Here is a 20,288-nt window from a genome sequence, read left to right as displayed (position 1 = left end):
TAATAAGAGAAGTACCATTCTGAGTCAGTGGATTCAAATAATGAGAATAACATATAAAAGTTTTGTGGTGGCTGATGTTAGGCAGACATGTAGCATTTACTTTCTTTCAGTAAAACTAGCTGAGGTAGGAAGAAAAAAGGATCTTCTACTTTGATGAGACATTAGAAACTGATAGAGCATGTTTACAGTTGTAAACTTTATGTATTATATAAATTCCTATGGGAAAGCATGTTTTCTAATGTTTCTGCTATCAAATAATACACAAAATATCTTGACTATAAACACAGCTTAAAACATATATTCACATGATATAAGACTTTTTTATAGGGCAGGGGAAGGGGGTTGTTGTGTGGATATGAATTCTTTAAGAGAAGAATTTTTGTCAACAAAATTGTAATATGGATAGCCTAATGTTCTTTCTTATTATATTAGCTACCCTTGTTTGAAACTCATCAATTATAGAGGACTACTCTTAAATGAAATAGAGCAGTGTTTTCTAATGTGTCTAATGCTCAAAGCTGTCTTTTTTTATATTAAAGATTTTATTTATTTATTTTTAGAGAGAGGGGAAGGGAGGGAGAAAGAGAGGGAGAGAAACATCAGTGTGTAGTTGCCTCTCACGTGCCCCCTGCTGGGGACCTGGCCTGAAACCCAGTCCTGTGCCCTAACTGAGAATCCAACCAGCGACCTTTCAGTTCCCAGTCTGGCTGTCAATCCACTGAGCCACACCAGCTAGGGCATCAAACCTTGTGGGGGCGAATTTTTGCCCTCAAGTCCCCCCGTCCACCATGGATGAAAGTAAACACTACTAAGACATGATCTGCTTGGGGAGGAGAGGTGGCCAGTTTCTCAGGCGAAAAAGGCCAGGAGCCCCTTCCTCCAGGGGCTTTTATTGGGTTGTAATACACAGGAATACTGGCAGCAAGGATCAAACAGTAGATAACATTTCAAAGAAATCTGAGGGCTTAGTCTGAGTCAGAGTCTGTCAGGTAGGAGGTTTGCAGAAACTTTAGGGTTTCCTGCTTGGACCCTTAACATATGAATGAAAGCACTCTTAGCAAAGCAGGATTTCACAGGATTTTTTAGGAAATCTTTCTTATGCCAGACTCCACCTGCCCCCCAATCCGCTCTGGCAAGGCAAGGAGCTGCACCCCCTCCCAATCAGGTTTTTAGGCTTAAGTGGATTAGAGCCAGAAAGCACTTCTCCCAGAGGACATGGGGACTCGGGCTATGTCACATAGCCAGGGGGCAAGGGTCTATTGCTCCTTCTTTGTTACAGCCCCTCCCCCCCAGTCCTTCCATGATGGCCCCCCAAGTGATCGAGTCTGGCTTATGTTGCCCCTCACTGTGAGGAGCCTTACCTGTCTCTGACTTCCACCATGCTTTGGGGGCAGGGAGAGGAAACTGAGGCAGTGTTTGCTAACAGAGACAAGCCTTTGTCTCCTATGGCTCTCATTGCAGAGGTCACTCGCTCATCCTTAGTTGTGGGAGGTAGTTACAATTCCTGAAACCAGGCAGAGTAGTCCCCAGCAAAACTTCTTTTAAATGTTCTCTTAACTAACCCCATATTTTGAAAAAGTTTTCTGCCAAAGAGTCTGCATACCTTATTAATAAGTAGTTTTTTCCTCACTATAAATTATGTGTGTTTGTATGCATGATTGACTGTTGTGTGACCTTCTGAACAGAAGATAATTCATATGTGTTCAAAATGTGAGGAGTTCTTAAAATTCAATTAAAAAAAACACAATCAGTAGAAAAAATAGACGAGACCTAAATAGACACTTTACAGAGGACAATATACATGTGACCAAAAAACATGTAAAAATATGCTTAATTTCGATAATAATTGTGTCAGTGCAAATTAAAACCACAGAGAAAGGAGAGCTGAGCACAGAGTCAGGAAGAGTGAAGACCAGCGGGAGTGCACCTGGGCCTCTGCATCCTTCTTTACCACCTCCATCCAAAGGACATGTTCACGGTGGAATGCCTAGGGCCTCATCTCCGCCTCCCAGGTCTCACGCCACTTCACTTTTGGTGAACGTTAGCCAGGAGCCACGTCGTTCCCAGTGTGAATAGACTGGTAATGGAACAGTCCAGCACCATGACATTTGACAGCACACTCACCATATTTGCTAAAATGAAAGATGACTGATGGCCTCAAGTGTTGGTGCAGCTGTGGCACAACTGGAGTGCTCCTACATCTCTGCAGGGGTGTAAATTGGTAGAACTTTATTGGAAAACTTGGACATTTTTTACTGAAGTTAAAAATGTATAACTTAATATCCAGCTAAAAAATACATGTATAAAAACATTCATGGAAGGGGCATGGGGGCATAGGGGACTGAAAGATAATGGAAAAAATATAATTTAGATAAAAAAATAATTTAAATTAAAGATGGAAAAATATAACAAAGATAAAAAGAATAATTAAAAAATTGAAAACAAAAACACATTCATAGAAGCAGTATTTATAGTAGCCGACACCTGGAGACAACAGGAATGACCCAACAAGAGAATGAATAACTGTGATAGAGTCATCATAGAATCTTAGGTCTCAATGAAAATAAACTACAAATAGACATGGTTTAGCTAGATGAATCACACAGACAAAAAAGAATATATTGTATGATCACATTCAAACCAAGGTCACCAGGCAAAATTAATTTATGGTGTTAGAAATCAGGCTAGCTAGCTTATACTTTTGGAGAGTATACAAGGAAACTTCTAGGATGCTGGCAATGCTTTATTTCTTTACAGTGTTATGGTAACATGGATATACTTTTTGGTAGGTCCATTTAGACATGCATGTAAGACATGTACTTGTTTTTGCCTGCTTATTCTTTAACTTGGAAGTCCTACATTTCCTCAGGGAAGTCTTCTGTGACTCCCAGGACAGACAGTCTTCTCCGTGCTGTACTCTCATAATAATACTCTGTTGCTTTGCTCCAGAAAAGCTGTTCTAGTTTAAAGTAGATTTTTGCACTGTTATTTGTTCAGTCTTTTTCTTCAGTTAGTGTGCAGGCTCCAAGCAGGTAGAGATGGTTTGTTTTACCTACCAGTGGATGCTGCTGCTGCTGCTACTGGTGCTGGTTAGCCCATTGCTGGTGTGTAACAGGAACTGAGTTTGGTTACAATTTTATGTTTGTGACATTTACAGAGTCTCTGTAGAGGATGTGTCTTCAACATTTACGTAGTCCTTAGAGAATAATTTGGTGCTAAGAACTTAATCACACAAACTGCAAATAAGCTGTTGCTCCAAGTCTCTGTGCCTTGGCAAGTCTAGGAGAATCCAGAGTAAGAATGCTTTTCCCATTCTCTCTGGATTGGAATAATCCTCACCTAGATTTTCACATTATTTAAGTGGTTTTTTTTCCCATTCCCATTTTCACATTAAGTGTTTTTTTTCCCATTCCCATTTCCTGAGTGATATTTTTTGTGTTTACGTTGAAAGCCCTGCAGTCAGGGCATAGATCCCATTTAACATAAATGGCAGTTAAACTGCCCAAGCAGTGAGTATAATATTTAGACATAGTGAATAGATAAACAAGGAAGTTGTGTGATATTCAGGTGAACTTTTTTTTAAGCTTCTGAAAATGATATGGATTGCCAGAACACACTGATTTATTTTTGTGATCCTTTGCATCAGCAAAAGGCCATATATTAGAGGCTTGGAAAATGCTCGCCTACATCTTTGTGTCCCTCACTATTTGTCTTCATTTACCTGGGTTGTGGGAGACTGTAGTCTTTTCTATTTCTCACTTTATAAAGAATAACAAATTTGATCACTTTCTTGTCTGTATGTTTCATTGTGGACTATAGGTGCTATTCTTCATTTAAAATGCAAATGTTTAATAGAGGTTCCACCTATAATGGTACTTCTACAGGCGGAACCAGTAGGATGACACAGACCTTGTTACCTGTAAGCCTTTGACTGTTTTATGTGCCCCATTTTAATTCTGGAAGAGAACCACTGCTTCCCGTCCATAAGAAGTGGGGTTAAAAGGAGCATGAGGATTATATTTGCAGGGCCTATTTATCAACACATGTTTATGAAGTTATCTACTTTGTGCCAGAAGCTAGGAAAACTCAGAAAGAGATGGACACTTTCTATAAGTCTTTACATTTTTGTTTCAAATGATAGCATTCTGATAAGAACTAAGTTTCACTCTTGCTAGCTATGTCAATTTTCTCCCCTCGAGATGGGGATGATAAAATACCCGGCTCATAAAGTTCTTGTAAAGAGTAAATAAAATAGTGCATTTAAAGCACTTATCCCAGTGCCTAACATAAAATAAGCACTCAGTATATGTTAGCTATTATTTACCATAAGGCTTTGTCCACAATTACCCTCTTAACTACTTATTTTCCTGTGTTTCTTCTGCTTATTTTTTCCATGTTGCCATCACAATTTCTGGAACACAGATCTGATTGTGTAATAGTACCTCTTCAGTACCATCTCAACTTTAAAAAAACTTTTGTGGTTTTCTGTTGTCTCAAGAAGAAAGTCTCATATGCATGGAAAGCATTTAACATCTTACCATCTGACCCTGACCTTTCTTACCAAAGCAGCTTCTGCCCTAGCCCCCCACTAGGTTGCAGCCCAGATAGACCACACAGGTTATATTCCTCTGTCTGGTGCTCTTCCTTCTGCCTAGAATTTCTTCTATGGGCTCAGCCCCTCTTCTTACCCTCAACCTGAACAAACAGTTCTCTATGGCAGCTCAGATTCCTCTGATTCTTCCCAGACATAATTTTTTAAACTTCTTATTTATTGATTTGAGGGAGGGAGAGAGGGAGAAATGGGAGTGGGGGGAGAGAGAGAGAGAGAAACAGAGAAACATCTGTTTGTTCCTCTTATTCATTCATTGGTTCATTCTTGTATGTGCCCTGACTTGGGATCAAACCTACAACCTTGGCATATCAGGGCGATGCTCTAACCAACTGAGCTACCTGACCAGGGCCACAGGCACAATTTTTTAATCCTTGTCACTTATATCTCTTTAACATTTGTCACGTTATTACAAGCAATACGTGTGTCTTGCTCTCCCACTGGCTTGTGAGTTCCTTGAGAGCAGTGAGCATAACTTCTTCATCACTGTGTCTCTAGAACCAGCCCACACATAGTACAGATACTGGAAAAGAATGGATCGAGAGTTGGTTTAATTTTGTTTTGATTTCAATGTGTTTTTATTATTCTAGGTTCTGGGCCTTGTTCAAAATATGAGTGTTTTTCAGTGTCCAAAATGTAAACACAGAACTCATATTTTTGGTGCTGATGGTGCAAGGAAACTAGCACGGGTCCTTGATCTTGATGTTCTAGGTAAGACCATGGAACATTCTTTTGCAAGGGAAATGGTACAAGGGAAAATAGAAATCAGGCACAGTGATGAAGGGTGTCTCAGAAAACGATAAATTTCTTTCTGCTTTGTGTTTTAAATTAAGTATAGTGCAGTTCTGTGTGCTAGACTTTCTTTGGCTTTTTATATTTTATTAGTGGAAAACTTTTTAAAAGGAGGTGGTTCTGCCAATTTTGATGCCTTTTGCTGTCGATAAAAACTGCATTTATAACTTGAATTTGAAAACAGAGTTTTGAGGTCTGAAGTCCATATTTTAAATAATGGTAATGAGTTTGTGAAGTTGGGAACACAGCTCTCAGTATAAACAGTATAGACGAAAGTACCTGTTCATTATCTTGTGGCAGCCTTCAGAGGTGTCACTTCTCGGTGCATGTGAAAAAAGTACCTTCCTGATTAGTTCTTAATGTATCAGTGCTTCTGCTCTAGAAAGACAGTATTTTCTGCTTTCTTAATTTTTTTACATGTGCTTGCCCATGTCTATTAAATATGGCACCTGAAATTTACATTGTATGTGCTGTTCATGTTATTGAATTGAAAGGCCAATTAGTGTTATGAGGAGAAATGAAATCATGTGTTGAGTGAGCAAACCACAGATTTTGGATAAAACCTGATTTTTTAAAAAAGTCCACAAACAACTTACTGAACTTTTTAGGAAACATGCTTTGATATTCTACTTATTGAATAAGTTTTTGTTCTGGGGAAGGCAGATGTTAGTTGCTGGGTAAGGGAGCCTTAGAGTGAATTATTAGTTTTAGGTAGTTTACAATTAAGATCCCTTAGAGATCAAGGAATTTCAAAACATCTTCTATTATAATTACATTTCTAAAAGTTGGTGTTAAATTGTTATTGTGCATCTGTACTGTAGCAAAACCCACAATATGAGGTGAAACTAATCATATATTTTGATGCATTGCTATAATTATAGTCACTAATTATATTCTGCAACTGTTTTTCATTTAACTAACTGGAAAGTTCAATTTCTTAAATCTGCATAATAACATAACAGATTGACATTCACTTATGTAGTAAAGTAAATGTGTAATTATAATGGCATTATTGAATTATGTTGACTATTATAATTCCCTAATTTATAAATGTGTGTGTGATTTTGTGAGTCGTTGATTTAGAATTTAAAATATGTCTCCTAGAGAAACAATTTCATGTATGGAAGTTACTTTTTAACTAACAGCTCACAGATGTATAGTTACCCTAAAAAAGTATCAGCAACACTGATTACTAATCACAAAACTGAATAGTGCTATACAGACTGCTGTATTTAACAGTGTTATGGGAAAAATAATTCAGGGCACTTCTCCTTTTAATGCAGTCCTGGAGGCCCAGAGGTAACTCCCATGAACTGAACTGGAGCAGGGCCTCTGATATTGAAGAGGTTGAAATTGGAAATTAGGAACTGAAATAAAAGAAAGAGCTCTCACAGCTATGGCCTCCTGACTGGTAAAGCCCCCAGGAACCCTTATGACTGGCTGGCTGCCTCAATTTATTTCATCCATTGGGCTGTGTTTCAAATTTAGTAAAATGGCTCTTCAGAACTTTGTCCATATTCATCTACCGGGACAGTTTGGGAGTAGAAGTTAACGTCTCAGGTCATCTCACAGAGACCCCTTTACCTCATTTCTGAAATAGGCCCTCCTTGCCCTCGGACCTTGCCCATAGCAGCCAGTTTTCAAGGCCAGGCTGCAGCTCACGCATTCTCCACACCTTCACTCCTTTTTATCCTTCTCTGTGTACACTGTTAGCTCTGTACCGCTCTCTACGCCACCTATTTTCTAACAAGGTTTTTCTTTTTTTTTGATCTGCGCTTCTATGCTGATGGCAGGATTATGAATTTCTGGAGGGCAAAAATGATGTCAATGGGTAGCTGTATAAAAGAGAAGGTTTTACTTTTCCCCATTATTGTAAGGGCAGTTCATAAATCCAGAAAAAAACTTCATGAGTATCTAAGTCTTTTCTGTGGCGTATTCCCCTGCCTGCCCCATGTGACAGCTCCCTACAGTCTTCAGTTGTTCTGTAGAACAGACATCAGACTTCCTGAAAGGATAATCTTTAAAAGGTCACTGAAATATTAATGTATTTTGTCATTTGACTATTGAACATCTTGGAAAGACTTAAAGAGTTGGTTAAGATTTCAAAATTTGCTGACAGAACATAAAATATTTATTCCTTCATGTACTTCATAGTATAAATTATACTAGGTTTGTAGTTTTGTAACATATACTTCTGCATTATTTACATTGCCTAGCATGGTGCTGAATGACTTCTTTATATAAAACACACACATGCATGTTTCAATAACCTTCCTTGGATTTGGAGTGGCTCTGAGAATGCTGAGGACCACAAATCAACTCTTCTACTGAAGATTCCATTTATAGCATTTTAAATCTCAGCCTTTTGAAAGGCTTTACTTGTGATGACATGGTGGGAAAAGTCAATTGGGTGGTGAATCAGAGCATTTTCCCCTAAATATACTACCTGATAGTAATATATCATCAGGAAAGGCACACATCCTCTCAAACCTCAAGTCTGTATATTGGAGATTCTTATTATATACATCCCAAGATCTCGCCAGACTCAGAAGTTATAATGCTATAAAGATTAATGTATAATAAAAGTTATCCTGTCTGATAAAGAAGCAGAAAGTTGAGATAACAGTTCTGGCCTACTTTTCAACAGTTCTCTGGCTTACTCACCTGCCAGCAGGAGGAAGATTATGCTGTACTTTTTTTTCTACTACTTTGCCTCTCCATCTCTTCCTCTTCAGTATCCTCTTATTATGTGATATGATGTGTCCATATCAGGTATTACAGGTAAAAATAATTTACAGATGTCTTAGCCATTTCTTGCTGGGAGATCTCCAGCAAAGACTAAATCAGAGGCCTTATCCTGTGAGGGGCTGACTCATTGTTCTTATATATATATATCATTGCACAACACTCAAATGGAATATTTTGCTCCTAATTTTCATTTAAAATTCCTTTTTTCCAGAGATTTAGCAATTTTAGGATAATCATAACTCAAGTTGATTTGAATCAATTTAGTTTAGATTTTATTTCTTTCTGAAGTTTGAGTAGTGAAATTCCAAATGCCAATATAAAGTTTTGTCATGCTAATGGACATCTGACGGGCTCTTTTAGGAGACATTCCCCTACATCTTAATATACGGGAAGCTTCAGACACAGGCCAGCCAATTGTATTTTCACAGCCTGAAAGCGATGAGGTAAGTGATATTTTTCAATATGTATTTTAATTTATTTTTCCAGGATATATACTTTTTAATACATAGAAAGGAGGTTGGGAAGATCAAGTTTATCTATTTGTAATGTATGTATTAAACAAAGATTGGTTAACTTATACAAGCATTTTCAGGTACTATTTTATTTATTTTGTTTGTTTATATTATTGACATTATTACAAATGTTCCCTATTTCCCTCCCTTGTTCCCCCCCTTCATCCAGCTCCCCGCCTTCCTCCGACCTTCACCACACTGTTGTCTGTGTCCATGGGCTATGTGCTAGTTCTTTAGCTAATCTCTTCACCTTTTATCCAGTTACCCACTCCCTGACATCCACCAGTTAGCTACTACTTTATATGGTAGGCATTCCAGGGCTGGCCCTGAATTATCAACTGAACCAAGTTCACCTACAAAGAATCATCATCTAACCAGTTTTCCCATGAAAAACATGAACAATGAGAGTTTGTAGAATTTTTGTCTTGCTGGCTATCAGTATTCACTTTCCCAAAGTTATTAGGAACCTTGGTTCTCAAACTTAATGTGTTCTGGAAAAAACCATTAGAGGAGCAATTTGTTTGAAAACCAAATCTCCTTTGTTTGTTGCCTGAGACACACATGACTGATCATACAGGTATCAGTGTGAAAGGGTTGTTGGATAGAGAACCGAGCCCCAATTGTTAGACAACCAAGACGTTTTTTTCCACAAACAACTTGGTGGGGAACTGAATTGTTTGAGAACCGAGACATTCAAGAACTGAGGTTTGATCGTATCTTAGTTTAGCTATTGTTGGAAGAAGAAAACCTACTGTAAAAAAAAAAAATGTGTTGGATCTAGGGAAGTTGTATAAACCATTAGAGATGGGATTTTCATTGCATTTCATTTAATGTGATTGAGAAAAACTAGTAGTGTTTCATTAGGGGTATCATTGATAAATTTTCAAGTTATGAAGCTTTACAACTTTAAGCCTAAAATATTTGTATTTTACTCTTTTTATAAAATAGAAGTAAAATCAATCATATATATCTCTTTTTCCTAAGTAGCACTTGTTATTCAAGTTAGAAACTGAGCCATTGACTCATACATCAGTTTTGATGTGGTTTTTGTGCTCATTTGCTGAACAGTCTCAATCAATCTTCTCATAATTTCTCTCTGGTTGTTTTTTGCTAATGAGTATAGCTTTGTAGTACTGTTATTTTGCTTTTGTTTCTTTTAAAAATTATATTTAACATACAATATTACATTAGTTTCAAGTGCACAGCAGAGTGATTCATCTATGTAACATGTAAAGTGATCACCACAGCAATTCTATTACCCTTCAGTTACCATTCAAGGTTATCACAATATTATTGACTAGATTCCCCATGCTACATGTTACATGCTGTGACTGATTTATTTAAAACTGGAAATTTGTACTTCTTTTTAAAAAAGATTTATTAATTTATTTTTAGAGAGGGAAAGGGAGGGAGAAAGAGAGAGAGGAACATCAATGCATGGCCACCGCTGGGGACCTGGCCCACAACCCGGGCATGTGCCCTGACTGGGAATTGAACCTGCAACCCTGTGGTTCATACTCCATGCTCAACTGATTGAGCTGTGCCACCAGGACAAGGAAATTAGTACTTCTTAATCCCCTTCACCTTTTTGTGTATCACCCCACCCCTCTTCCCTCTGGCATTTACCAGTTTGTTCTCTGTATCTGTGAATCTATTTCTGTCTGTTTTGCTTGTTCATTTGTTTTGACCTTCAGATTCCACATGTAAGTGAAATCATATGATATTTGTCTTTCTCTGTCTCACTTATTTCACTTGGCATAATACTGTCTAGGCCCATTCGTGTTTTCACAAATGGCAAGATTTTCATTCTTTTTATGGCTGAATAATAATATTTCATTATATATAACATATATATATATATATATAGCATATATATATATGTTATATAGTCATATCATCTTTATTCACCTGTCAATAGATACCTAGGTTACTTCCATATCTTGGCCATTGTAAATAATGCTGCAAAGAACATAAGGGTACATATATCATTTCAAACTAGTTTTTTTTTATTTCAACAGGTAAATGCCCAAAAGTGGAATTGCTAGTTTCTAATGGTGGTTCTACTTTTTTTCATTTTTTTAAATATTTTATTGATTATGCCATTACAGTTGTTCTATTTCCCCCCTTCATTCCCCTCCACTCTGCATACCCCCCATTCCCCCCTTTAGTTTATTACCACGTGTCTCAAGTTCTTTAGATTCTATATTTTCCCTACTATTCTTACCCTCCCCCCTATCTATTTTCTATCTACTGTCTATGCTACTTTTTTTCTGTACCTTCTCTCCCCCTTCTCCTTCTCCCACTCCCCTGTTGCTAACTCTCCATGTGATCTTCATTTCTATGGTTCTGCTCCTGATCTAGCTGTCCTCTTAGTTTGCTTTTGTTTTAGGTGTGGTTGTTAACAACTGTGAGTTTGCTGTCCTTTCACTGTTCACCTTTTTTATCTTCTTTTTCTTAGATAAGTCCCTTTAACATTTCATATAATAAGGGCTTGATGATGATGAACTCCTTGAATTTGGTCTTATCTGAGAAGCGCTTTATCTGTCCTTCCATTCTAAATGAAAGTTTTGCTGGATAGAGCAATCTTGGTTGTAGGTCTTTGGATTTCATGACTTGGAATACTTCTATCCAGCCCCTTCTTGCCTGTGAGGTGTCTTTTGAGAAATCAGGTGACAGTCTGATGGGAACTCCTTCGTAGGTGACAGTCCCCTTATCTCTTGCTGCTTCTAGAATTCTCTCCTTCATTTTAATCTTGGCTAATGTAATGATGATGTGCCTTGGTGTGTTTCTTCTTGGGTCTAACTTCTTTGGGACTCTCGGGGCTTCTTGGATTTTCCGAAAGTTTATTTCCGTTGCCAGATTGGGGAAGTTCTCCTTTATTATTTGTTCAAATAAGTGTTCCACTCATGGCTCTTCCTCTTCCCCTTCTGGTACCCCTATAATTCGGATGTTGGAGCATTTAAAGATGTCCTGGAGGTTCCTAAGCCTCTCCTCATTTTTTTGAATTCTTGTTTCTTCATCCTTTTCTGTTTGGTCATTTTTTATTTCCTTCTGGTCTACTCCCTTGATTTGAGTCCCAGTTTCCTTTCCATTACTATTGGTTTCCTGTGCATTTCCCTTCATTTCAATTAGTTTAGCCTTCATTTGTTCCTCTAATTTGTGACTAAAATCAACCAGTTCTGTGATCGTCCTGATCACCAGTGTTTTGAACTGTGCATTTGATAGGTTGGCTATCTCTTGGTGGCTTGGAAGTATTGGCTCTGGGGCTTTGAGCTGTTCTGCTACTTGAGCCATAATGTTTTGGTCTGTTTGCGCCCATTATGTATGAGGGGCGGAGCCTTAGGTGTTCACCAGGGCAGGGCAACCCAGGTTGCTGGGTTGTGACACTGTATGTGGGGGCGGGGTCAAAGAGGAGCAATGGCGGTCCCCTCTGCTCCTTCCTGCCACTGGGGTCTGCTCGCTCCTTTACTGGTTTATCTGCGCGCTAATGTGTGACTGTGGTCAGCCTGCTGCCTTGCGCCCTAACTGGGTCCGCCTGTTGCTACCCCACACCTGGGATCTGCCCATGGCTGCCTGTGTGCCTGGGTCGGGGGATCTTTCCTGCCTGACCCCGCTCCGCTGCTGGCTCCGCCCCTTTTACCCGTCTGGCTGAACAGTTCGTTGTTGTCGGACTTCCGTATAGTTCAGTTTTCTGTGTTTTGGCTGCATTTTTGTAACTAAAACTTTGTTGTCTTTAAACTTGGTTGTGCAAGAAGGTACAGTGTTTCCACCTACGCCTCCATCTTGGCGGAAGTCTTCCGGTAGTTCTACTTTTAATTTTTAATTTTTTAAAAATAGAATCTTCATTCTGTTTTCCGTAGTGGCTACACCAATTATAATCCCACCAACAATGTATGGGTTTCCTTTTTTCCACACTCTCATCAACACTTGCTATTTGTTGTCTTTTGATTATAACCATTCCGACAGGAGGTGTGAGGTGATATCTCAGTGTGGTTTTGATTTGTAGTTTCCTGATGTTAGTGATGTTGAACATGTTTTTATGTCTGTTTACCTTCTGTATGTCTCTTTGGAGAAATGTCTATTCAGGCCTTTTGCCCACTTTTAAATTGGATTATTTATTGTTTTGATGTTGAGTTTTATGAGTTCTTTTTGTATGGTGGATATTAACCTCTTATCAGATATATCATTTGTAAATATCTTCAATTAAGTAGGTTTTCTTGTCATTTTGTTTATGGTTTTCTTTGATGTGCAAAAACTGTTTAGCTTGATGTAGGCTATTTGATTATTTTTGCTTTTATTGCTCTTGCCTGAGGAGACATATCTAAAAATATATTGCTAAGACCTATGTCAAAGAGTTTAGTGCCTATGTTTTCTTCTAAGTTTTATAGATTCAGGTCTTACATTTAAGTCTTTTATCCATTTGAGCTTACTTTGTGTGTGATGTAAGAGAGCAGTCTAGTTTCATTTTTTTTTTTTGCATGTATCTGTCCAGCTTTCCCATCACCATTCATTGCTGTCTTTTCCCCACTGTATACTCTTTTTTTATTGCATTTTGTCCATTGCCATTTAACCCCCTTATACTCCCCTCTCCCCTGGAATCACCACACTGTTGTCTAGGTCCATCATGAGTCTTTTTACCTTTTTGCTCGATCCCTGTATCCCCTAAACTACTCCCTGCATTAGCTGTCATCCTGCTCTTTATCTATGAGTCTGTCTCTATTTTGTTTGTTAGCTTGGTTTATTCATTAGATTCCACAAATGAATGAAACCATGTGGTACTTGTCTTCCTCTGACTGGCTTATTTCACTTAGCGTAATGTTCTTTAGGTCCATCCATGCTGTTCTTGCCTCCTCTGTCATAGATTAATTGACCATATAAAATAAATGTGGATTTACTGTAGGTGTCTGTATTCGGTTTCATTGATCTATGTGTCTGTTTTTGTGCCAGTACCATACTGTTTTGATTACTATAGCTTTATAGTATAGTTTGAAATCAAGGCATATAATACCTCCAACTTCGTTCTTCTTTCTCAAGATTGCTTTGTCTCTTCAGGGTCCTTTGTGGCTCTTTATAAAGTACCACTATTTTGTCCATCCATAGCTACTACCTCTTTCATTCTAGTTTGCTTTTTCTAATCTTATGTAAACTGGAAAATAAGAGAGTCAAGACTGGTTAGAACTGTGAATAAAGTAAAAGTAAGTTGAAAGTCAGGAGTCTAGGATAAAGTAGATTTATTTTGAGTTGTTCCTTTCAGAGGCCCAGAGCTTTTTTCCCTTTTTGAAGGGTCGACAGTTACAGCACAGGTGATTGAGTTGCTGGGAATATTATCTCTGAGTAAATACAGTGTAGCACTTATCATTGTTTTTCTTTCCTCTTTCAGGTAATAAATGTTAAATTTCCACTTCTGTCTTAGAAATCTTTCATATAAGCAGAAACCATAACCCTTTATTTCTTTCATAATTAAAGTCTGGCGATCCCATCTACAACAAGTGTACTTTATGCAGTGAATTAAAAGTTGTATGAAAATTCAGAGTTTTTAAAAATTACACACTTTTAAATGCCTCCTGAGAACAGACTATTTAAAGCCATTCTACGGTAATTGTGATGAATAAGATTAATTACTTACTAGTGTATTTCATTTGAGTTTAAATTTTTAAATATTTTTCTATGCTTTTTTTCCTTTGAGATTTTCTAAAAGCAAGGAACATTTTGAGCAAGTGAAAGGAATGTAATATAAGAAAGAATATATAGCAACTATCAAAAGATAATGATTTTAAACTCTTAAACAGCAGTGTTTGTGGAGTTTTTTTGTAGTTGTATATTTTTCAATCTGCGGTTCATTAACATTAGAACTGTGTTGTTTTTTTTTTTTTTAGATTTTATTCATTTATTTTTGGAGAGAGGGGAAGGGACAGAGAAAGAGAGGGAGAGAAACATCAATGTGTGAGAGAATCACCAACTGGTTGCCTCTCACATGCCTCCAGTTGGCAACCTGACCCACAGCCCAGGCATGTCCCTGGCTGGGAATCAAACTGGCGACCTTTCAGTTCATAGGCCGGTGCTCAGTCCGCTCAGCCACACCAACCAGAGCTAGACCTATTATTTTACTATTGTTGGGTGACATTTATGGGAATGTGAACAGCCTAACCTTTTGTAGTTAAAGCTAGGTTTGATTTAGTGAAGTGTGCTATAAGATAGTCCTTGTTAAAGACTTTCAAATGTAAGTGGGAAATGTATCATCTTATAATTTCTAAATTATTATCTCATAGTCTTAATATGAAACAACTATGTATGATAAATTAGAATGTTAAATCTTTAAAAGAAAAGAAAAATGATCAAAGCTTTTTATAAAACTCCTTGTACTTTGGTTGCCATCCATTTCCTTGTTAATGATAGAGCAGACAAATAAAATCCGGCTGTTGTTACCTCTGCCTCGTGACAGCCCAATAAAAGACTTTGAATAGATGAGAAGGGTTAGTCTGTGTAGAGTTGAGTTGATGAGAGAGTATTAATAGTTTGAGAAATATGATCAATAAATTGTATTTTTATTTGTAATGTGTGTGCTTTTGCTAGTTATGGATCAAACTAAAGGGAGGGATTTAATGTACTTATTCCTCTATAGGGAAGAGTACTGAAAAGAACATGTTAATGTGAGTCCTTCCAGGAGACAGTAAATTACTTTAGGACAGAATAGTAATAATGGCCACTAATATTTATTATATGCTGCTTCTGTGCCCGTACTTCACATATTTTTTCAAAAATTTTTATCATTTTAAAGAAGATTTTATTTATTTATTTATTTATTTATTTTTTTAGGGAGAGGGGAAGTGAAGGAGAAAGAGAGGGAGAAAAACATCAACATGTGGCTGCCTCTCATGCGCTCCCCACTGGGGACCTGGCCCGCAACCCAGGCATGTGCCCTACCTGGGAATCGAACTGTCAGTCCTTTGGTTCACAGGCTGGTGCTCTGAGCCACACCAACCAGGGAATACTTCACATATTTTATTCTTACTTAATATTCCCCAAAATCCTTTGTGGTAGATTCTATTGTTATAACCATTTTACAAATGTGGAAACTGAGTCTAGAAGTGGTAAGTAACTTGCCCAGGGTCTTAGAGCTAGTAAGTATATAGTAGAGCAAAGATTTAAAACCATGCCTGCCTGACTTAAAAGGCCCCAACTCTCTACCAGCGAGCTTTTATATCATTACATCTCACAGATTTCCCCAAATGGTGCCTTACACACACACAAAGAAACAAAAAATGTATTTTTGAAATGATACTGCTTTGGCTTAAAAAATTCAATCTCAACAGTTTCATAGAAATTGAACTGTTAGTGGTTTCTCAGCAAATGATTATCTAAGCATTACTTTGAGTGTCAAATATTGACAGTTTAAGCTTGGAAATTGTCCATTAAAAAGCAAAGGTTACATATAGCACATTTGTTTATCCTGGAATTATTCAGTATTTTGTGTTATCTAATAGATATGTCTCTAATTTAACATAAGTATGAATAAAAGATTATAGAATGATGACGTTGTCTCAGCGTGCCTTAGTGAACTTTAAATTTCCTCAGAAAGTATTAGGCTTAAATACCTAGAAAAGATACTAGGAGATTAAAAAGACATTCATAATAATGCATAGCGGAAAATCAGTATATTAGACTTAAGAGAAATAGTTTTCTTTATGCAGTCCATGCTATTTCCATTTTTAAACAACTTTATTGTTTCTATTAACTGTTACAGGGACTAAAACCAATTTCAGACAAAGCATTACAATTATAATTGCTTGTATGTTGATTTACTGTTTCATATGTGATGTAGTAGAAGGAGCTCTATTTGGAGTCAGCTGGACCCAGATTCGAATGTTTCCCAGCCCACTGTGTGACCGCGAGCAACAACAGCCGGTTTCTTCATCCTGGCTAAGTGCACGAGGCTTACACAAGTGGGGTGACTCTTGTGAAGTCTTTTGTGATGTTCATTTAAAAAAAAGTCCTTATTTGTGTTGTGAGAGCTATTCTTTTTTTAAAAAAATGAACTCAAATGAAATTTTGACACTTTTCTAGTAAAATAAAGCATGATTCATATGTCAAGCATAGTTTTTTTTTAATCCTCACCTGAGGATATATTTTCTTGTTACTGATTTTTAGAGAGAGAGGAAGATTGGAGAGAGAGAGAGCACTATTGATATGAGAGAGAATCATTGATTGGCTGCCTCCCTCCTGTGCTCTGACTGGGAATCGAATCCACAACCTTTTGGTGTACAGGATGATGCTCCAACCAGCTCAGCCACCCGGCCAGGGCTCTAGCATAGTTTTTTCTTTTTTGTTTTTTACTGAAGATGTGTAAGACACTCTTAAAGCATTTCATTAAGTCAGGGTGAGAAGACCTCAAACAGGTCTTTACTGTGCAGAGTCAAGAAGTCGGACAGCTCATCTCACACTGGCTGTAAAGCTTTGGACAAGATGCTTCACCTTTCTGGGTTTTGGTTTCCTCTCTATAAATTGAGGATGATGACAGAATTTATCACTTAGGGTAGCTGTAAAGAAAAATGAAATAATACTAGGCAAATATTAAGTACTTAAGTGTTAGCTATTAGTAGTAGTAGTAGCATATACTCAAATCTAAGTATAGAAATGTATAAATTAGTGGTTTTAAAAAGTCTTACTATTGTATCTTAAAGTTACTTTTATAGATAAAATAGAAGAGAAGTAGTATTTATATTGCAATTGTTTAAAACTCTTAAAATACAACTATAATGACTATTGTTCTACCCAGGCTGTGGGTGTTAGGTTAGCCTGCGGCCCACTCAGCAGCCTGGGATGTGCTCTCACTGTTTCACTGTCCTGGGTGTGCCAGGGATGAAGAGTGTAGCCACTGACCCCTCAGTCCCCAAAACGCTCCAGGTGAAGGAGGCGCCAAGTGCTTGGTGCTGGTATTAGGTGCCATTCTCAGAGAGTAAAGAAGATGCTTCCCAAAGACAAACTGCGGGGTGGTACATAATAGTCTTCTTTAAAATGGCTAATGGTTCTATGCCAGAGAAGTTTTGGCAGTTAGGTTCTATGCCAAAGAAGTTTTGGCAGTTATCTAACTCAGGATATTATTTTGTCAGAAGAGGAAGGTGTAATTTTTCTGCAGTTAGAGTAGGTTGCTAGTTTGCTGACATGGGAATTAGACTTTGAAAAACAGTAATTGCTACTACTAAATACTTTTTTCAGAAAGTCGAAATAATCTAAGATCCTTTCTTCTTGACCTACCTGCAATGTATACAGCAGTATCTTCTCATGCCTGAATTTTTTCAACTCAGTTGGCCTTTTTACTATTAAATTCAGTGGACGACTACAGCATACAGTTCACAAGTCATTTGATGTGCACTATGGAGAAGTATAGGACAAACTTGCTTTTCTTTTCCAGGCCAAAGCTTACCTGAGAGTGGCCGCAGAAGTGGTGCGAAGATTGCCACCGCCTCCGCAGTGATTCCCCAGCGTCCCGGAAACTTTCCTGCTACACGACCATTGGAAATCAGCAGTGTGGTGGTAAAACCTACAGAAATAATAGCAATCAGTCATTTTGTTGTATTTCTAAGGAAATCATGTCTTATTTTCAGATTTGACTTGCTAAACAACGACTCACAAATGAAGTTTTTACACATCAATGCTAACCGCTACATTTAGGAGTTTTTTGAAAGCTGATCTGTACCAACTGCACAGAACTGCATTTTATTTTATTGAACTACCCTTTGAAGAATCATGAGTTTATACTACAAGCTTAACTTTTAAATCGGGAGAGAAATGTACTCTTTTTGCAGAACTACACAGTTAGTCACTTAAAGGATTTATTAGATTTGTATAAGAACGTAAGTGTGATGCCCCTCCATCAGGCAATTTGGAGTTGGGGTTTGAAACCTCCCTCTAATACCGTCTTGAACACATTCTTAACATAGATTAAACCTGTGTTCCTCATCTGGACCAGACTCCACACTAGACTGACTTAATGAATCTGAATCTCCAGGGGTAGGGTCTGGACATGTGTGTTTTTAAGAAGGTCCTAATGATCTGGATGAATCTTAGGATGGCAATAATAGTAATAAGAACTAGCATTTATCAAGTGTTTTCTTGTGTCCTTATAGTTAATCTTCCAATTGTATGAGTGGGGTGCTGTTGCTATCTCCATTCTACAGATGAGGAAACTGAGTTATAGGGAAGTTAAGTGTCTTACTGAGCGAGGGTTACTATTTTAGCAAGATGGAGCTGGGCTTTAAACCTGGGCAGTTGGATATTGGATCCCTCCTTTTGCACAACATGGGGCATTTGTTTATGTCAAAAGGGAGATATAGTATTCAGCATTATCTCAAATTTGACCACGAAATTCCCTATGCCTACCTCACCTTTTAGAAGGAGTTCCTTTTCAAAGAATATACTTTGAAAAACATATCTTATCTAGTTGAGGCTCAGAGAGAGGGGGGTGTCCTGAGGTCAGGTAGCAAGATAGTTGTGAGGCTGCAAGTACTGATAAGTCATTAGTTAACCTTTATACACGTAAGTGCTCTTGACCTTTGGCAACTGCCTTGACATGCTTTGCTCTGTAGTTAAGCAGTCAAAATTAGGCAAAGAGTTACATGTCATTCTAAACATGTTTTCCCACACTTATGTTCATATGGTTATTTATAGCAGCTTTACTTGTAATAGCCAAAACAATACAGAGCTTTTCAGTGGGTGAATGGTTAAACAAACTGTGGTATATCCATATTGTGGAATACTCCTCAGCAGTAAGAAAGGACAAACTTGGATACATGGCTACAACCTGAATAAATTCCAGAGAATTACAGTGAATAAAAAAGTGAATCCAAAAAAGTTAATGTATCATGATTCCATTTATATAACATTCTTGAAATGACAAAATTATAGAGTGGAGAACAAATTAAGGGTTGTTCCGTAACCCCTTCCAGGGGTTGGGTGGTTGGGGATTGTGTGTGTCTATAAAAGGGCAACACCGGGATTCCTATGACAAAGGAAAGACTGTATTGGTGTAGGTGCCTTGGTTGTGGAGTGTTTTATAGTTTTGCATGAGGTACCATTAGAGGAAATTGGGTAAAGGGCACAATGGAAGGAATCTCTCTGTATTCTTTATAATTGTATGTGAATCCACCATTATTTAAAAATAAAAATGAAAGTTTAATAAAAATAAATAACATGTACTTCTGTGTCTGAACTGAATGTCCTGGAACAAATTACCCATGCTAATTAAAATCACGAATAGAAATATTTGTAGACACACAGTAGTCATTATTCATCACTCCAAGAAGGAAGTAATCACTTTAAGTTTTTATTTTTGCGGGGAGGGAGGCCAATATAGACTTCTTTTAAAAAGCAAGTATTTGAACCAAGCTTAACTTTACCTGGAAAAAGAATGATTTAAATAAGCTTTAGAGGCCCTTAAAGTTGTGAGCCATAATTTAATACATCTTTTGGGGAATGGGAAAGACAGTCTTTACTCATAAATACTTGACTTAGAGAAGATCTACATATATAGTCACCTATTCTCCTCTCCTTCCCCCTCATCACTAGTTTCTGCAGATATTTCCAGGAAAGCCACTGCAAAAATGGGGGTTGGCGCATATAAGATTTCA

At 37.6% G+C, this 20,288-nt stretch overlaps 1 protein-coding gene across 2 annotated transcripts in view; it reads left to right on the top strand.

Annotated features, from left to right (window-relative positions):
• NUBPL (NUBP iron-sulfur cluster assembly factor, mitochondrial) overlaps nucleotides 1-18,272 on the top strand; it is a 251,132-nt gene extending 232,860 nt beyond the window's left edge. The window contains exons 9-11 of one of the 2 annotated variants that reach the window (XM_037161627.2): nucleotides 5,200-5,320; nucleotides 8,510-8,592; nucleotides 18,074-18,272. In XM_037161627.2, coding sequence (XP_037017522.1) covers nucleotides 5,200-5,320; nucleotides 8,510-8,592; nucleotides 18,074-18,136 — 267 coding nt within the window. In that variant the 3' untranslated portion in view covers nucleotides 18,137-18,272. The remainder of the gene's footprint in view (nucleotides 1-5,199; nucleotides 5,321-8,509; nucleotides 8,593-18,073) is intronic. The other variant, XM_037161628.2, reaches the window with a different exon arrangement.
• The last annotated feature ends 2,016 nt before the right edge of the window (nucleotides 18,273-20,288 follow it).

The sequence above is a fragment of the Artibeus jamaicensis genome, unplaced genomic scaffold (assembly GCF_021234435.1).
Source record: "Artibeus jamaicensis isolate MK-2021 breed Jamaican fruit bat unplaced genomic scaffold, CSHL_Jam_final contig_588, whole genome shotgun sequence".
In the NCBI taxonomy this organism is placed as follows: domain Eukaryota; kingdom Metazoa; phylum Chordata; class Mammalia; order Chiroptera; family Phyllostomidae; genus Artibeus; species Artibeus jamaicensis.
The sequence above is the reverse complement of the archived record's forward strand: the minus strand, read 5'-3'. Positions and strand labels throughout refer to the sequence as shown.